This window comes from Scatophagus argus, chromosome 11, assembly GCF_020382885.2.
Source record: "Scatophagus argus isolate fScaArg1 chromosome 11, fScaArg1.pri, whole genome shotgun sequence".
NCBI lineage: Eukaryota > Metazoa > Chordata > Actinopteri > Scatophagidae > Scatophagus > Scatophagus argus.
This window is the reverse complement of record NC_058503.1, coordinates 3,137,473-3,155,744: the sequence shown is the minus strand read 5'-3', so window position 1 is coordinate 3,155,744 and position 18,272 is coordinate 3,137,473. Positions and strand designations below refer to the sequence as shown.

General features: G+C 39.9%; 1 protein-coding gene across 1 annotated transcript in view; it reads right to left on the bottom strand.

The window, feature by feature from the left end:
• Positions 1-18,272, bottom strand: part of LOC124067349 (contactin-associated protein-like 5) — a 79,943-nt gene that overhangs the window by 45,116 nt on the left and 16,555 nt on the right. Inside the window, exons 3-8 of the mRNA XM_046404643.1 lie at positions 17,644-17,837; positions 10,620-10,767; positions 7,112-7,315; positions 6,324-6,508; positions 4,754-4,897; positions 434-701 (exon numbers count right to left, since the gene is read on the bottom strand). Coding sequence (XP_046260599.1) covers positions 434-701; positions 4,754-4,897; positions 6,324-6,508; positions 7,112-7,315; positions 10,620-10,767; positions 17,644-17,837 — 1,143 coding nt within the window. The remainder of the gene's footprint in view (positions 1-433; positions 702-4,753; positions 4,898-6,323; positions 6,509-7,111; positions 7,316-10,619; positions 10,768-17,643; positions 17,838-18,272) is intronic.

Here is an 18,272-nt window from a genome sequence, read left to right as displayed (position 1 = left end):
TTCTAGCTAATTTAGAAAATAAATTCAGTGGTTCACTTAAAGGGGCCCTGTGGAGTTTTCTGATAAACAAACAAAGGTTATGTTTACATTCAGTTAATTAGTTTGAATGAATTAATTTATTTTATACTTTTCAGATTTACTATAGATATTGCAATAGCATTGTAAATCTCTTGCTCGAGGTCTTCTTCCCTGCCTCTGCTGGCACACAGCTGCATATCTCACTTATGTACCTATAGACCTATAGGAACAGAGTGCTCAAAAAAAAAACAAGAAGGAGGGGATTCACAAACACATCTGAGCTCAGAAAGGTTCCCAAAGGGATGAACAGTGAACTGTGAGAGTGAATGAAGTCAAGCATAGCCCCCAAAACATAGCTTTCCAATCCATGTTTTCATATGTGTTTTTAATGTGGACATAAGGCTTGTGGACTCACCAGCAGAGACCTCTGATTTCTGTCGTCCTGAGCTGTGGAGGGTCAGGTACAGCCGGCTGTTGCTAATCTGCAGCTCCAGCCTCTGGGGCTCCAGGTTCAGCTGCACAGAGAGCAGCAGCCCGTCTGCGTTCCATGTCCTGAACTGGAAGCGAACAGAGAAACCCCCTGTGGCAGACGCCACTGACGGAAGCGACAGGAAGCTGCTGCTGGAGCTCAGAAAGGTGCAGGCCACCAGCTGGGGCTGCGAACACGAGAAGGTCACATTGCCCTGGAGGACGAGAAAGCCAAGGACACAGATTTACATGCGTCTTCAGCTACATGTTAGGGCAAGCTGGCCTCATGGGAAATTCATTGTGATAAGTCTGGAAATAAACATTGATATGCACAGATGGGAGCAGATGGTTAAAGAACCATCAGCAAAACTGTAACCTTTAACCAGCGCAACTGAATTATTTGTATCAACTGTTAAATAATCATTTGTGATAACTTGCTCTACTTAGATGAAAAATATGAATTCATAATAATGGTACAAAAGACCTGCAGCATTTTGTCAATGGTAATTTCAGCAAAAAACATACATTTTTTGGAAACATGTCTATCTTTCTTTTGTTTCTGCGAGTTAGATGCAAAGATAGATACCATTCGGTGCGTGTTATAGTCGCTATCAAAGTGATGGTTTCCTTAGCAGAGCGTAAAGAATGGCACCAAGGCATAAAGCTCGCCCCAAGGTAACAAAATCAGTCATCCAGCACCTCTAAGGCTTGCTAATTAACATGTTAGATCACAAACAACATTATTAGTGAGCTTTAATATTCCTGGAAGGTTGATTTTACCTTTGGACAGAGTCAGGCTAGCTGTTTTCCTGTGCTAAGCTAAGATAACTGACTGTTGGCTGTCAGGGTGTACCAATCTTGACCCATTATGATCTATGCAAAAAGAAAACACTAATGCAACCAATCCATATGTCTCTGTGGCATCTTATGCCATTGTGCTAAATGGGTATATGATATCGATTGCATGCTGCTGAACTGAATCGTGACAGACTGCGCGATATGAGATTGTGAATATCGAAACTGTGATGATACTGCGATTTACGCCTTTCGTTGGCGTGCGTGGTATCGATTTTCTCATGTAACCCGCAGCAGGTTCAAGTGATTCAGGCTAAACTCCAAAGTAAGCAGAAATGCAGGAAAGGCTCCAGAATGCAATAAAATGCATTTGCAACAAACCAATACAGTAGAGCATACAGTATGAAAATAAGATTTAAGTTTGCATTTCAGTTTAATTCTGTACAGTGCAGGGGTTGGGTTAGGTATATTCAAAGGGTTGGGATGCCTGCTAAGGTCACAGTCACATCAGTCCCAGTGCCTGCAGGGCAGCATTGAGCAATCACAGCTCTTTGACTCTCAATGTGATTTCCTCCCATCAACCTCAGGGAGATAGCCCCATTGAAATTCCATTACAGCTTCCATCATGACAGTCTTTCTCCACCTCTCTGCCTCTGTTGTCAGTAAAGGCCTTTTAACGCAGCAATCGGACTTTAAAAGGCAGGCGACGTCTCAGACGAGATGTGGCTTGTGGCTCTTTGGCAGACCAATCTGATTTGTGTGGGAGGTTGACTATCCAAACGAATCCATTCACACATTTGGCCTTAATCACATAGTCATTAGGATCACAATGGATGTCATGATTGTTTTCACATTATTCTCTCCTTCTAAACCAGAATGTCCTAAATCTGACTCATCGCATATTGTCACAAATCATTTGAGAGAAAAGTGTGAAACCTCACAGTAGCAGAAATAAAACTAAAGCATCAGTTCTAAGCACTTCAGTGGCATGGTTCTGAAGATGCCAATGTCACTGTGTAGGTCTGCAGACCTGCACTTCAGTCCAGACAGAAATGTCTCACTACCTTACCTTGTCAGGACATTTGGTGTGTTCCTGGATGAATTGCAATGACTTTGGTGATCACCTGACTTTTCAGGTGATCTAGCACCATTCTCAGGTCAAAATTTTCATGGGTCCAATACTTTGACTAAAGGCTGAAGGTAACAATTATTTTCATTATCAACTGATTTGTCAGTAAATTTGCTGACTAATTGATTAGTTGCTTGGTCTGTAAAATGTCAAAAAATGCCAATAACTGTTTCCAAAAGCCAAAAATGATGTCATCAGACATCACAGAAGAGTAAATAAAAAATTCTCATTTAAAAAGCTGGAATCAGACTTTGTTTCTTGAAAAACTATTCATAATGATTACTCAGTTATCAAAATAGTTGCAATTAATTTAATGAATGACAACTAATTGATTAATCATTGCCGCACTGCATTGGCTTGTGTCAGGATACTTGCAACATTAATGACATTGCCATTAAACCTTTAATATTTGGACATGACGGCGATGCTCAGCCTTGCTTCCAGCTTTGTTACATTGCAGCAAAAACCTCGCAACAAAGAATTTATCCTCACAGCAGTGTTTTCTACTAGTGTTTACTACAATGCAGGGGGGTGACGGGTCAGGTGCATATTGGTCAGCACAGCCGCTGAATGATCGACAGACTCACAGCAACTATGCTAAACAACAGCTGGTTCAACAAAAAAATAAAATGGGTAAATACTCGCAGAGGACACTGGAGTGTTGAATTTAAAACTATGGATTTATTTTACAACGTCTCCAAAAAGACACTGCACTTCAAGGCTGGATTACAAACAGATAAGATTGCACTGCAGGCCTCGCTGCAATAGTTAATGGATATGGGCAATAGAAGTAAGTCTCTCACATGCAGTATTCCACTGTGTTCAGCACACACAACTCTGCTGAAGAAACTCTGCTTCAGCAATACAATACACAGTTTATTTTCAGATAACATTACATTGGACATAATATTTATTTTTTACTTGCCTTATCAAAAAACTGCATAGCAGATTCCCTGAACACAGGGTTTACTTGCTGTTGAGGACATTTCATATCACAAATCAGTGCTTCTCTGACTTTCTTTGGCTGACACAGGATGTCCAGGGGGAGGAGCTGCGAACCAAGCAGCCACTAACATTGACTCTGCTTGTTTTGCTCATAATTTAAGATTAGACGTCCTATGACCAAAATCCTTCATCCAGTGAAAAGATATGGTGTTAGTTTTAAATGACACAGACCTAAAAAGTGATGGTGACGTGACTTGAAACAGTTAGGAGGTAGCTGGCCAGAAATGATTTAATGTCCGGCCATCCGGCTGAGAACAACTGGCACTGATGGAAAAGTCTTCCATAAGCCACCATTATGAAAGTGATATCTGGTATCTACTTCTCTTTATATGAGTTTTAGCTGACATTCGTATAATTAAGTTTAGTTTAACCAAACGATGCAATTGAAAATGAAACTTGCAGTATCACAGCCTGTACAATGAAATCCATACAGTAGTGCAAGTGAGAGATTCGGCAGTAATCTAGAGGACATTCATATGATGCATATATTGCAAATCATTATCTGTCCATGTGAGAGTTGAGTTCTTGAGGCAGTTGAACTGAAGTGTTATATATGCCTGTTACACAGGAGACGTATATGAACATACATTCAACCCATATTTATTTATGTTAGACAACTTATCTGTCTTATTCTAAGCAGACACTCCAGTCTGTGCTACAGTTCTATACACTTCACAATGGGAGAGAGAGTGAGAGAGAGAGAGATACAGAGTATATAGCTTCACTTGTCTCTTCTCAGTGTGTTCTTCCACTTTCTGCCTTTAAATATCTATCCATTTCCATCCCTAGTAGAGATTTTCTGCCATGTAAGAAGGCTTTAAAATGGCAAAGTGCTTTCTCACATCTCTTGAGTTTTAAAAAGAAGTAATTCTGTTCATGGAAGAGAAACTCCAGTAAGTATATGTACAGACTCAACAACCCACAGGGGAGGATGAAGATTTTTCCTGACCTGGTACAAATTGTACTGATCTCTTTTAGCAATAGAGTTATATTAGAGGATATACTGACTGATATTTTCGCAAATATTTCAGAGCATGTCAGTGTTAAGTTAAATTGTCATACAGAAATGCAAACTGTTTTTGTTTTCATCAACACTTGAATATCTTCTTGGCCTTTGAAAATCACCTTTAATATTATCCCTCAAGTTAAAACTGAATATTGACCAATATGTTTTTATCCGATTTTTAAAAACTCAAATAATTATGTCTGTATACGCCTCAGAAATCTTCAGTTCAAAAGGTGCAGTGACTGTGCAGGGACCGCACGGACATCGTGACCGGCTGACTTGCTTCGAGTGCAGACAACATTGCGTAAAAATCAGAATCTCATGCAACTCACCACACTGTGTATCTGTGGCTTGCGTCTCTTTGCCAGGTCTATGATATTGATTCCGTTGTAGTAGAGGTTTTCCATGCAGCCGTGGAAATTCTTCCTCAAAAAGGTGCCAGGTTTACCAGGCAGTGGGATCCCTCCAAAACTCAGCTTTGATGAAAGGAAAACGGAAGATGAAAAGCCCTGAGCACTATGCAGAAACAGATCAAATGCAGTAATTTAAATTGTATATTGTCTAGTGTCCTTCTGTTCCAAGAAAGGGACCTGACCTCATCCCGGTCAAATACTAGGAATAAACCGATTATAAGCCTGGCTCATTATGGAATCCAATTTTCAGTATTTTTCCAGTTACTGGAATCTGTGAGGGGTTTTTTTGTCTGATTTCAGCTAAAATTCATTCAGTGATCCCTATTGAACATCTCTGGAATGAAGTGGAATGCCTGCAATCCAGCCCTCATCACCCAACATCAGTGTTGTACCTCACTAATGCTCTTTGGTCAATCCAGGATTAAATACGTGTGTTGTATTTCATCAGGGGCTGCAGTTTTACAAATTCAAGTTGCATGTTTGAGGGTGATATTTTTAGGAACTGACCTTTAGCTAAGCTCCCCTAGTTTCCATCAATGTGCCTGTTGAGCTTTCCATTTCCATGCACACCACTTCTGTGGAAAAATCCGAAGTGTGACAGGCATGCTGTGCCTAGTTATAGTTGTTAAACTGTGATGGAAGGATTTAATGTGCAATCGATTCATGGGTCTCTAAAGGGCTTTGCACTCATAGCTCAGGGCTATCCTTAGTCCTGATCTAAGAGTTGTTCCTGGGATAACTTAGCCCCTTTCACACATACATTCTCGACCTAGGATGAACCCAAGTGCATAGCTGTACCATTCACACTGCACTTCTACTAGCCCTGGGTTAAACTGGAGTTGTGACTAATGTTTTTCTAGAATGATGTGTGACTATTCTTGTTTACTCACATGGGCACCTTTTAGCCATGCCATTAGTAGATTTTAAGGGGCTACCCTTGCAAACTTAGGGCAAACCCTGCTTAAGAGCAGACTCGGCAAGCCTAAAGTTAGCCCACTTCCAAATATGCCAGGACTGTGCCACTATGACGGCTTTCTTACCCTGGGCTTAAGAAAGTCCTAAGAATGCTTATATCCCTGGGCTAAGTGCAGTGTGAAAAGCTCTAAAATTACTGTAGAAGGGGATATCTCATTATCTAATTTTTAGAACGTGGTTTTGGCTGAAAATAGTAAATAATTCAGCATATTTTTAGAGGTTGACAGTCCTCTTGGCATTTGGTTATTCCTTCAAGGTGACAAAAATAGCTTGTAAACGTAATTTCAAAACATGGCCCTTCCCCAGGGCTTACGTACAGTAGACTCTGTTTACCACACTGTGCCAAGGCTTATTACTAACTGCACTGCTCATCACTGTGTTAGTAATGATAGGGTTGTCTGGCTCTCACTGAGTAAATTCATTAAGTGATACTTTCACATTGAAAAGGCTGTTCTTGCCACCTCACCTCTAATTTATGTAATTCAATATATAATTCAATAATACATCAAATCACCTCATAATCCACCTCCAGTGAGTGTCCCTCTCCTTTGGTTTGGAAATGCTGTGTGTGGGAGTCTACTGTGAGGTTGACCTGCTTGTTGAAGCGCTCTATATGGACAGAGTGCCAGTGCTGGTCATCCAGCAGACTGCCCACAGTGACTGCAACACGGCCGCTGCTGAACCTCAGTCTGCTGTCGTCTAGAGAAACACAAAAAGAGCAGCAAGAGCATGATGAGCAGCTTCACATCTTTCACAGTGAGCCTGGAAATGTGTCAGAGCAGAAAGGCACAGCTCAAAAAAACCTATAAACACACACACACACATCCCATGTCCATTCTGTCAGGTGACGATTTTTTTTTTACAGTAGAAACAGGTGAACTGACATGAATGCGTTTAAAAGGAACAATGAATTTTCAACACAAAAATATAATCGTATTCCTTATAATCAAGTAAATCTTGAAGTCAAGTCCCAATAGTTCACACTGCGAACCGAACGCCTTTCCTTGGAAAACAGAAATCAAACTTTAAGATAGTTATTTTAACAATTTGAAAACATAATTTTGGTTATGTTTGTAACATGACAAAACAAAATTATATGAAATGCACAAACAATAACAACCAGATTACCCTCAATCATGAAAACATGCTCCAACGTACAGAATAGCTTTGTTAAAGGCTTTGGGTTTTCTCAATCTAGCAATGATTCGCAAAATCACCCCTCACAAACTCATATTTAATGGGAAATAAAATTCGTGTGAAAATGAAAACAGTTGATTTTGGAAAGGGATGTTGGCGAAGCACCTAGGTTGAGGTAGAGGTCCAGTCTTCCTCTGTGAAGTTCCAGGGTGATGTAATCCCCTCTCTGGCCCTCCCCGTGCAGTAGAACCCCCTCGGCCTGATGGCTCTTGAAGCGCAAAGAGATCACGTCCTTTAACGTCGACATGGACTTCTGGTTGAACCGGTACAGCAGGGAGCTTCTGCCATCAAAGTCTGCCACATATGACTCTGAAAGAAAATCAGATTAACCCGAATATCAGTGTCACATTATATTTTCCACAAATTATAAGAAAAATGCTCTATATGCTTTCGCTGTTTTTAAACTGTGATTACTATAATGCCCTCACAATTTATTGTGCAATATTTTCAACTAAACAAATGATAACAGTTTGAAAGCCACAATCATAGAAAACCAAAGATATATATATACTACTACTAGCAGCAATTCTAAATAAAGATACCTACAATTCATTTCTCACTATTCAAAATGTCAGTGTCTGATATCTACGAGAAGTGTTTGATGTAGATATCTGTAACTTCATTACAACTACTCAACTTGTACCGTTGACTTCTACTCAGAGTCATTAGTAAATTACTTTTCCACTCAAAACAGACGTCGAAATTCAATTGTAGACATCTGTGATTATTATTCTTACCAGTAAAAATGAATTACTGATTTCTGGGATTAAAAATATCTGTATATGTAATCTTTTTTCAAGTGAAAATACGTTTGTGACACGCAAAACATTGTTTTACAGATGCATTAAACTAACATTTTAACACACTTTTACACTGTGACATGTAAAAATGTCATTTCCACTAGTGAAAACTCCTGCCAAAGATCGCATTGAAAATTTTATATGTTGCACAAGTGTTTTAAGAAGTTTGCTCAATACATCTCTCTCCTGATTGTAAATTCATTCATTCATTTCCTCATTCTTAAGTATTAACAAATCATTTCAAATTTGGATTCACTGTAACATGAGATAGAAAAAAAAAAAGATTGTATATTACTGCCTCTACTAATCTAATGCCAGATGGAGGGTTGAAGTTGATTTTTGTTCACAATAATATTCTAGGTTAAGATTCATTAAATCTGTGGAATAAATCTAGCAAAAAAAAAAGAAACTGAAGGAATATGTGTAATTACACAAATAAGAAATAACGCAGGTGAAAATGCAACTGTTCTTGTAGGTAGGCGATGCATAAAAAAGAATGAGTTTGGACGAGACAATTGGCTTCGGGCTGAACATAGCCACTGGCTGTAATAAATGAATTCACTGTAACACAAATTATAAAGCCATTCAACATTACTACTATCAAAATTAAAAATGTAATTAAGCAGCAGTAACAGTCGGCACAGGCTTCTCACAGTGGGAGTCAATAACAAATAACCGCACAGGTTAATCAGTCTTTATACAGTGTGTCATGAGAGAATGCAGCTCTGTTAATCACTGTTTGAAAGTGGTCTGCCTTTGTGTTGACACACTGCAGCAGTGGGAGCCCTGCTGTTGTACAGTAATGTGGGCGGGAAAGGAAAAGAATACAGGAAATCCTTTAGCTCTGCTCAAACCAGTCACCTGCGTCCTCATGCATATACGTTACTGATTTAACAGAGTCCTGAAGAATATATCTGAGATCAGTTAATCGTATGGGAGTGCTCCAAGGGTCACCTCTGTAATCCTACTTCACAGAGACACTCCTGTATAGATTACAGTCTGTAGTGCAGCAGAATGACCTGCGTAGAAATGTAAGCTGCCTGTGTCTCATCCTCAGTCTGATTTGGAAGATTAGTGGTCATCAGGAATGTTGTAATTCATGTGGTATTTTCAGTGGTTATCAGTATATATGTAGGCAGACATATGAAAAAAATATCCTGACCAGTGGAGGAGGTATATGTGGCAGCATTAGTTTCATACCTGCTTATTCAACACTTCACTACACTGTGGTGGCTGGACGTCATAAACCTGATCACTGTGGGATATTCAGACTGTGTTTCACAGTGCATTAATTCACTGGCTCGTCTAGTTAGTGCACAATGCGTGGGAGAGTGAATCCCCATTATATGTGTTTTATTGAGGATTGCTCGGGATATAAATGTTACTGTGTCTTTTTATCCACTGCACAGTCACAGAGTCACTGAGGTCTAGTTTGTCAGGTGTAGAATCCTTTTCCAATGAAATCAATTTAAGACGTTATTCCCAAATAATCACTGAATGGTATTATTTCGAAAATTAAAAAAAAAAAAGAGCTGAATGAAAGATTATTTCATTAACTTAATATCATCCATAGTCAGCATTAAGGGCAACACACACTGGAAGGATGTGATGCAGTTTAAAACAGCCGCAGCCGTTGTTTTCCATTTAAGCCCACACACCAGCAGTGTCTTGGCATGCATCCTCACGGACTCACGCTGCAGAAAAACACCAATTTTTACACTTGCTCCCAGGATTGGCACGTCCAAGCCACTGTACTGTGACTACTTCTGTCTGTAAGGCACATCTGCTGTTTGAAGCTAGCCTGTGTATGTTGCACTTTATGAATAGGCACACTTAGTTACTCCCTTTGTCACACCCTTCTCTGCCATGGCACAAAACAATGAATCACTGATGACAGCCACAAGGACACAGAATGTCTTTCACACAAGTGTAAAAGCATGCCACACTGACATAATGAGGTATTTATCTCAGGAGGGCAGTATTTCGGATAATTAAGTAATGATGGTGAAGACAAACAAGCAAACTAAATTATGAATTAGGAATTATTGGCTTGCATGTGTTAGTTTAGTATCAGGTTTAACAGCATCACTGTAAGTATAATCAGACAGTGTAATGAGCTAAGCTGCACTGGGCTTGTTTTTAAATCATCGGTCTCCACTTTGTGTTCTTCTGTCCTTTTTAGCAGCACTTATTAAGAAAATCAGCTCCACTCAACATTTCGTTGTATTTAAGGCTGTTACACTTTAAACAAAGTTATAGTCCCCTGCTCTCTAAACCAGCACGGACCTGTCAGAAGGAAAAACAAGAACACTTCATAAAACTTTGGTAAAGTGTTTGTTTTGGAGAATGTGGGAAATTTTGTAGTCAGCTGCATTGTAGATAAAGTCTCTAAAGCTGCACACTGCAGCTTCAAAGTAATGTTTCTTTTCACGTGAAAAGATCACGCTGATGCTAACTGTACATAATGCAGAGCCGCAGTGTCACCAGATGTTCCAGCATTTGTCTTAAGCTGCTCACTTACTGGATCTAATTTTCAAGTTTCACTCTGGCGTTGAATTTGAGGAGATATATGTTTCACACCCTGGCTGCCGAGTCTTGAAATTCATCATTTCACCGCTGTCTGGAGTATCAAACGGCGTGTGAAAACCAACAGAAGAGAAAATGGTCCTCATTACTTTCCATCAAGAGTGTAGCTGCAAAGCCGGATGTATAAATGAACAAATCCTTTTAGGCAGTGTGACTACAGAGGTTTGATGTGCAGACTGAGTGCTTTCAGGGTGTGGTATTAACTCCAGGGTGTGTGTGTTACTCACTGTAGGAGCAGCCATACACCTCCACTCTGAGGCCCATCCAACCACTGGGGTTCCAGTCGCGAGGGACAAAACGCAGGAAACGTGTTCTCACTGGGTTGGACAGCTTGTTCTGGACAACGGCCTCCGAATTCACATTCCCGACAAACCTCTGCAGGACCACAGAGGGACAAAGACTGCAGTTATGATGACAGCATAAAAGTGATGTAAAGCAAGGGACCAAGGCTCCACTGAGAAACAAAACATGACCTCAGATCATAAGGGAGCAGTAATATTGTTGTTTTTACCAGGGAGAAGCAAAGTTTTTAGCTGAATACTTGAAGCATAAGCAGAATAAAAATCTAAATCCTTGAATAGCAGGCAACAAAGTGCTGACAAAGCAAACCCAAGGGCAACATCTTCCTCCTATCCTTGAACATAGTATTTAATGTAAAGAGATAGGAATGATTGTGTGGCATAGAAATATGAGAATATTCGTCCATGTGAGGAAAAATCACCAGTGATGCAGCCAGGGGCAACATAAGGGCTCTTGTATGGTGTTTTCACCGTGCAGAGCTCAAAGCAAAAACCTCTGAGTACACCAGTGAGATGTCATTCTTCTTTTTCCTGTCCACCTCTCTACAACTGTCACTCTGCATCAGACACAGCCAGGGGACATAAACAGAGAAACTAAGAGAGATAGAGACAAGCAACCTCTCGTCTCAAATGACTGATTACCAGCTTCTTCGTAACCGATTTTAGGCAGGTGACATATCAAATCAATAAGTGCTCATAGTATGAAGAACCAACAATATAGATCATTGACAGAAGAGCTCTAGGGTTTTGTGAACAGTTCAACACAGCCAGACAAGGCCAATAATTCACATTTCCACAACAAAAGACACAATGACCAGCAGCACGAATGACCATCTGGTGCTTTTCAGAATGCTGCAGAGCAGGAGCATCACTGAATGCACCAGAATCCTGCCTGTTGGTAGATAATCAAGGCAACTGTGCAACCGCTAAGGCTGTTATTGTGATTTATGCCTCCGCTTACCCATTTTGAAGCGTTTACTGAGAGAGGCCTTGTGGCTAAATCTTAACACGCGTACAAGCCAGGCTTATTTACACATGTAGAGTAATTCACATCTGCACAGGAGGGATTAACGAATGGCACTGGGGCTTACAACTGGCCAAATAACATATATTGCTTTGGCACAGCAAAAAGAGTTAGACTGAACACACTGGCCTTGGAAATACAAGACATACAAATTAATAACACTTGATTTTTAATTGCTTTCAGCCAAAAAAAAAAACAAACAAACAAAAAAAACACACACACACACACACACACACATTTATATTTGTGGCTAATGTTATATTGGGAAAACGCCTGATGGAAACATGCTTCTGAGCTTGTCAGACAGTTCTCTAGCCATGACCTTGTCATTGACAAGACACGCTGCAGCAGAAGACTTTGATTGCATTCAAAGCTTCTATCTAAAGCCCTGGAAATGAGACTTCAAATCTTCAGCATTGCTTCATAACATATTCACGTAAAATATTCATGACCAGAGAAGCAACAATCAGTATTCCTTAGTAATTATTTATGGGTCAAAAAGATGGCTGATCTTCTTCATCAGGACACCATGATTGTGTTCTGATCTGGTCTGACAGTGATGGCAACATAAGCAAGCAGCCACTAATTGTTAATGGCAAAGTCCCTCCCCTTCCAGTATCCCTGTTGGACCTATTTCAGAAAAAAAATATGTACAGCAATGGAGAATTTTTTTTTTTTATCTTGTTTGAACTGTGTCATTAATTACACATATGATGTTTGCTAATTTAAAAAGGCACGTTGACAAGTCAAGAAAGTCGCAGTTTGTTGTTAAGACAGCAACAGTATCATTTAGTTATGTGTGAAACCACTACAATTTGGCTTTGTCCATAAACTTGACTTAAGTGATGTTTCATGTGGAGTACATCAAGCCTTTGTGCATTGACCACATAGGCCAAAGGGTACCTTGCACATCTGAATGAGACATACAACGCATCAGTATGTGATGAGCTGAGATAAGAATACAGAAATAAACGAAACCTGTGGGTTTATGTCGGGCCATGGTAACAAATGGTTTGGTTTCAGGGACAACTTACAAATAAAATCAGAATCAAGACATGTGTACGGTATATGTAATACAGCTTGTTAAATCTGCTTCTTAATTTCATCATAATTATTAACCCTGTCTTTCCACTTGACTCCCAGATGAACGTCTGGAAAATCTAATGAAGCAAATTAACTGAGACTGAGACTGAGGCTGTAGTGCCATCATCCTCACTATGCATTAGCTGACAAAAGTAAGACACGTCAGCATGAGTCATGGGTATTCACGAGCAACGCCACAACAATAACACGACTGAGGCTATACCAAGCTATGACGTTTGTTTTTTTTCCGCTTTGGAAAAACTTGCAACAGAACATTGTGTGTGTTCCAGCTGGGAGATGAAGTAAAGCCTCTGAATAAAGACCTGAGGGTACAGAAGATTCTGCAGGGGTCTGGAGGACCAGGCTTAGTCCTTATCCACATAAACAGTCCTAACCCCACAGTGACTTCATTATTTCTATTTATGTTTCTGTCACCGTGAAACAGACTCTCTCCTCATTCATTAAGACTCTTTACTCTTCCTCTCCAGTGATGAGCTCCCTTGAGTCAGTTTTCCTTTCCGCTAGATACAGCATAGGCACATACGTTTATTTTAATCAGTTCACTGGGGGATAAATTCTGCTGCCGGGGATGAGGACGATACAGTATGTACAAAAAGGTCATTGGCCAGTTAAACAGCCTAAGGAAAATCACAGTGAAAAGAAAGCTACGTGTACATGACCTTGCTACGAGAGAAAATACTGCAACAATCCCTGATCACCAGTCAATCAGCAGAAGTCCCTTGACCAGGATCAACAAGGCCTTAGTTATTTCTCCAATATCTTATCTTTATAATTTTAGATATTTCTGTTCAATAAACAATGTTTGCACCTTCAGTTTTGGCTTAGGTTAGATGAAGACATTTTGCTATAGCTATATCAAGCTGCCATCTAGATGTTTTTTCATTGTAAAACAAGAGTCAGTCCTGCTAGTAGCCCCGTGAGGTTGGACTCAGGCCCAGTGATGCTTTGAGCTAAATATTAACATCAGCACAGAAACTGTCATAACTGCTGACTCTGGAGCTGTGCTGTGTATTCTGTGAATGACATTAGCACCAGTAGACTCAACTCTGCTAGCAAAGAGCAGTCTGCCTGATCAGGCTCATCTTTAGCCTCACCTTTTAATCCCACAGCATTGTTGTTCTGTAGAGTTATTTAGCGAGATCCACTTTGTTTTTACATTGACTTAAGCAAAGGAAGTATCTAAGTTTTGAAGTGTGAAATTACACACCCAGTGAGTTTCCTGCATATGCATCCTGTAAATCAACATTATAGGAAACGTGTTCACAACGGCAAGGTTAACATGGTGATAACAGGCAAAATATTTAGCACAAAGTCCAGCTGAGACTGACGAGAATGTCATTAGTCAAATGTTTTGTCAGAAACCAGTGTCGAAAATACTTAAAGTGAAAATAGAAAACTTTATTGCTTGAACTTGTTATTGTCAAATAAATATTGCACATGTAATGGCCATAGAAAAATGACACCATCCATGTTTACAGTTCCCTATAAGCCTCGCTTTCACTATTCTACTCTGTCTGCCACAGAGGAGAATTTTTCCCAGAAAAATGAAGGCTTGATTTACAATGCAAAGGAATAACATCTGCCACTGCACAACCAAAACAGGAAGAGGATTTATTCTCCTGGTAACTGTCTTCAGGTAATGGTGGAACAGCCAGAGTATCTGTGCAGTAAAACAAGTCAATAGTGAAGGTACAGAGATTCACTTGGTGGAGACAGAGCCAGTGTTATGTCAAAGTCTGTTACCAACATAGATAAGTTGTCTTTTTCTATTTTAAACTAAACCAAAATCAGGCCACCACGCCCAAATTTAATATAATTAAACTTCTGGGAAACCTTAATTTCCGAGCAAAATGTCATGGCAATCTATCTTACAGTTGTCAAGATATTTCACTCAAAACCATGAATGTGAACCTTGCGGCACTGAGTAAAATATCAGAGGCTCACCACAGTCCATAGGATTCACACTCTGTTACCAATGTCTTAGTAGTAGCTGAGATGTTCAGACAACAGCCATCAATTACAACCCTAGAAGAAATGCAATCTGGAGCAGAAAATTACCCCATTTCAAACAGTGAAGCAAACACATTTTAGTCCTTGTTAGATCTTCATCTACCTGAACAGCTAACAAGCATGACAATCAGTGTTTAAATTCCCCCCTTAAGGAGTACATTCATTCACAGCTGAATTAAACATTTTCAAATAAGCCTTCTTAAGGGATAATGAAGGCAATCAGGACCCAATGCTAGAATGTGTTCTTTCCACAGGCATACGTCTTCTTCATTCTAATTATGTTATTCTCAGCTTGTTTAGGAGAGTCTTCCTGTTGTTTCACATATTCCTCTTGTGAAACAACATGCTTTTCGCAGAGCACAGACTGTTTGCAGCAACAGCAACGTCAATACCATTACTAAGGTAAGAAATAAAAAGAACCTTGTTCAGACTGTCCTTAGATTTGGTGTAGATATTAATGGGCATCAAGACCCCAAAAAGTCACCTAAAAAGAAATAAGCAATAGTTTTAAAGTCAGACTACCCGCAGGACTCTGATGGTTTTATACCATTTTGCGTTTAAACATTCAGTATTTAGGAGCTGCCAGAAGGATTGTCAATCTTTAGGCCAGTTTTTTAAAAAGCTAATTTTTCCACAGAGCTAATTTGGCTCAGCATTAGCTCAGAGCAGCTGAGAGCTAGCTACATCAGCAGCTGCTGCTCTCTCATTAGTCCCTCTGAGTTCAGTGTCTGGCAGTGAGCCATTACCTCTGAGCTTCACTTGTTAAAATGCCAGACGCATGTGAGTTACTATCAGCAAGGTCTTGGTGAAAGCGTCAGTCAGTCAGCTCGGGTTTGAGTTTCATTAGAGACCGCAGACTAATTGGCTGCCATTCATTCTGCAATATCCTTAAGTCCACACAACAGAAAAGCAGGAAGGCGTTTCTGAGACTGTGCATTTAATACACATCGGTAAATACCTATAAACACATTTACGCCTGGTTTTGATGCTTGTCAAGTTTCACAGAATGATGCCTGTTTTGACTGCTATGATGACACTGTATGCCATGGTTGAGTGCTATATGAATTTGAATGTTGAAAAGATAACAATTTTCTCTTTCTCTGTCTTTCTCTCAAAGGGTGATAGCTGCAGGTTATGTTGGTGATAGTTACACATAATGTCTCGTCTTCTCACTGCACAGACGCTTTGTTTCCTCTTTCAGACATAACCATATGAAGACTGACAGTGTGTGGAAGAAGCTGTTTATCATGATAGTTCAACAAGTCAGTCTCCAGATAACACAAAAGAAATGTCTCAGTGAACTTCGCTAAGTAAATATATTATTCATGAGGAATTGTACACTTCTGTGTTTTTTGGCACTATTAAAAATTGAGTAATATTGCTTGTTTACATAATCAAATTAATCTGTTAGACATCTGAAAAGACAAAAAAGACACGCAACAGTTTTTCCAGATGGTTTATGAATTTTCAGCGTCTGGTGTGAGTGATCGGCAGACTCAGCTGCTGCTTAAAGACACGGCTCAGTCTGCTCATCCCCAAGGTCAAAAACATATTTTTCTTCTTACCTGTAGTGCTATTTTGGAAATAGGGACTATTTTCTTCATCAAAGCACAGAAGGAAATGTGCAACTACTCGGAGACGAGAGGCTTGTGCTCCTGACAGGGTGGGATGCCAACATCAATAGCCTCCTCCTGCGCTGAGCTATAACATTAGCTAGCTTAGTTAGCTAACTTAGCTAACCTCTCATCCATGACTAGATGCACAGTTCCTCGTGCGATACTGTGAATTATTCCTTGCAGTTGATTTCCCTTCACATTTGCACATTCTAAAGTTAACAAATTATTTTTGGGAGTAAAGGCATCAAAACTACCCATTTCAAATTTCTCGTATGCAGACTTGTTATTAGTAAAGTCTAGACAGCTCTCTCTTTTTAGTAAACCATAATTATTAACCAGGATTATTTTCAACATTAAATTAAGACTCAGTTTAGTCTGTTAGTTGCATATTAACCCACACAGTCAGAATACTTACATCCACGCTTGACTTCAAAACAATTAGATCTGTCTCAGGGTTAAAACTGTATCATTCAACATCCCAATGTTTGATTTCATTTTTAATTCCTGCATTTGGGTAGATAATACATTTTTAAAAAGATGGGGGAAGGTAAATAATAAAAAGCAACACACAACGGTAGACATTATGTTCAGCCCAACATTTCTGTTCTCTTTCTTATTTCAACACAGTAACAAAAAGACTTTGCAGCACTGGACAAGCAGACACACTGCTAATTGGCCAGCCGAAAAGGTCCCAGAAAAACAATTAACATCTTGAAGCAGCTCTTGACATAACTGGGGCAAACACAATAAAGTATTAATGACATGTGCCAACATAAGGCTATTTCCTTAGACCTCGAAACCTTGTACAGACATAACAAGTTGTGACATTACATGGAGGAGAAAAACAAGAGTCTAACGACTGCATTGACACCAGACACTTCCCACACATTGAAATGTGTCAGTAAAGGTGAGAGGATGTTATCTCACCATGATCTAAAATCGCAACAATACATTGGTTCACTGGAGAACAGAGTATGAAAAAGTAATGATATCTCCTGTAAAAAAGAGGTTGTGTTAACAATCTGACCAAGAAATTCTCCAAAAAAAGTTGCATATGTGTGAGCACACCAGTGACCTTGTTGAATTTCTTCCTCGAAAAGAAATAATACTGATTCTGCCTGGATTTAATCGTAAACAGTTTACATCAAATCAATTATGAATCCAAAGTTATACAGAAAACTAGTCAAATGAAACTCACCCCTACACCGTCCTCATGCCTGTACTGTTTCCAGGCCCGACCCGTGTCACTGTAGAGCAGCAGGTAACTGCTGACCCAGTCCCAGCTGTCATGCCGTCCCTGTGTGGCCACAGCCGTCACCTCCATCTGCTCCTTAAGGTCCACCTGCAGCCACGGCTCTTGGTCAGTCACCATGGGAGACCAGCCTCCCGCTCCTGAAAGAGGGCAGAGAAATACGGACTGAGGGGATCCTTTAAACATTGATATTGTCCATCAACAGTGGATTGTTTATGCTCAGTCACATCTGGACTGTGATTGCAATAATGTAGAAAGTGCTGACGTGTACACAGGGAGTGTTTGTATATGAAAGTCTTCAAGGTGAAGTTACACTGCAGCTGTCACAAAGGGGACTTTCTGGAAAAAAGCTGATGCATTTTGAAATGTGGCTTCAGAAATCATAGAGAGAAGAATCCTACTAGCTCCACAAACCTCTGTTCCACAGTGTGTCAATGTAGTGTATCTGACAATACTGTTCCTGAACCTCAACCTTTCATTGGGTTTTTCTGTACGTGTTATAAGCTACCTATTAACGCACCTGCCCCTTTTCTACAACCTGAATAATGTTGTTAGCATTCACTAACTGTAATTGC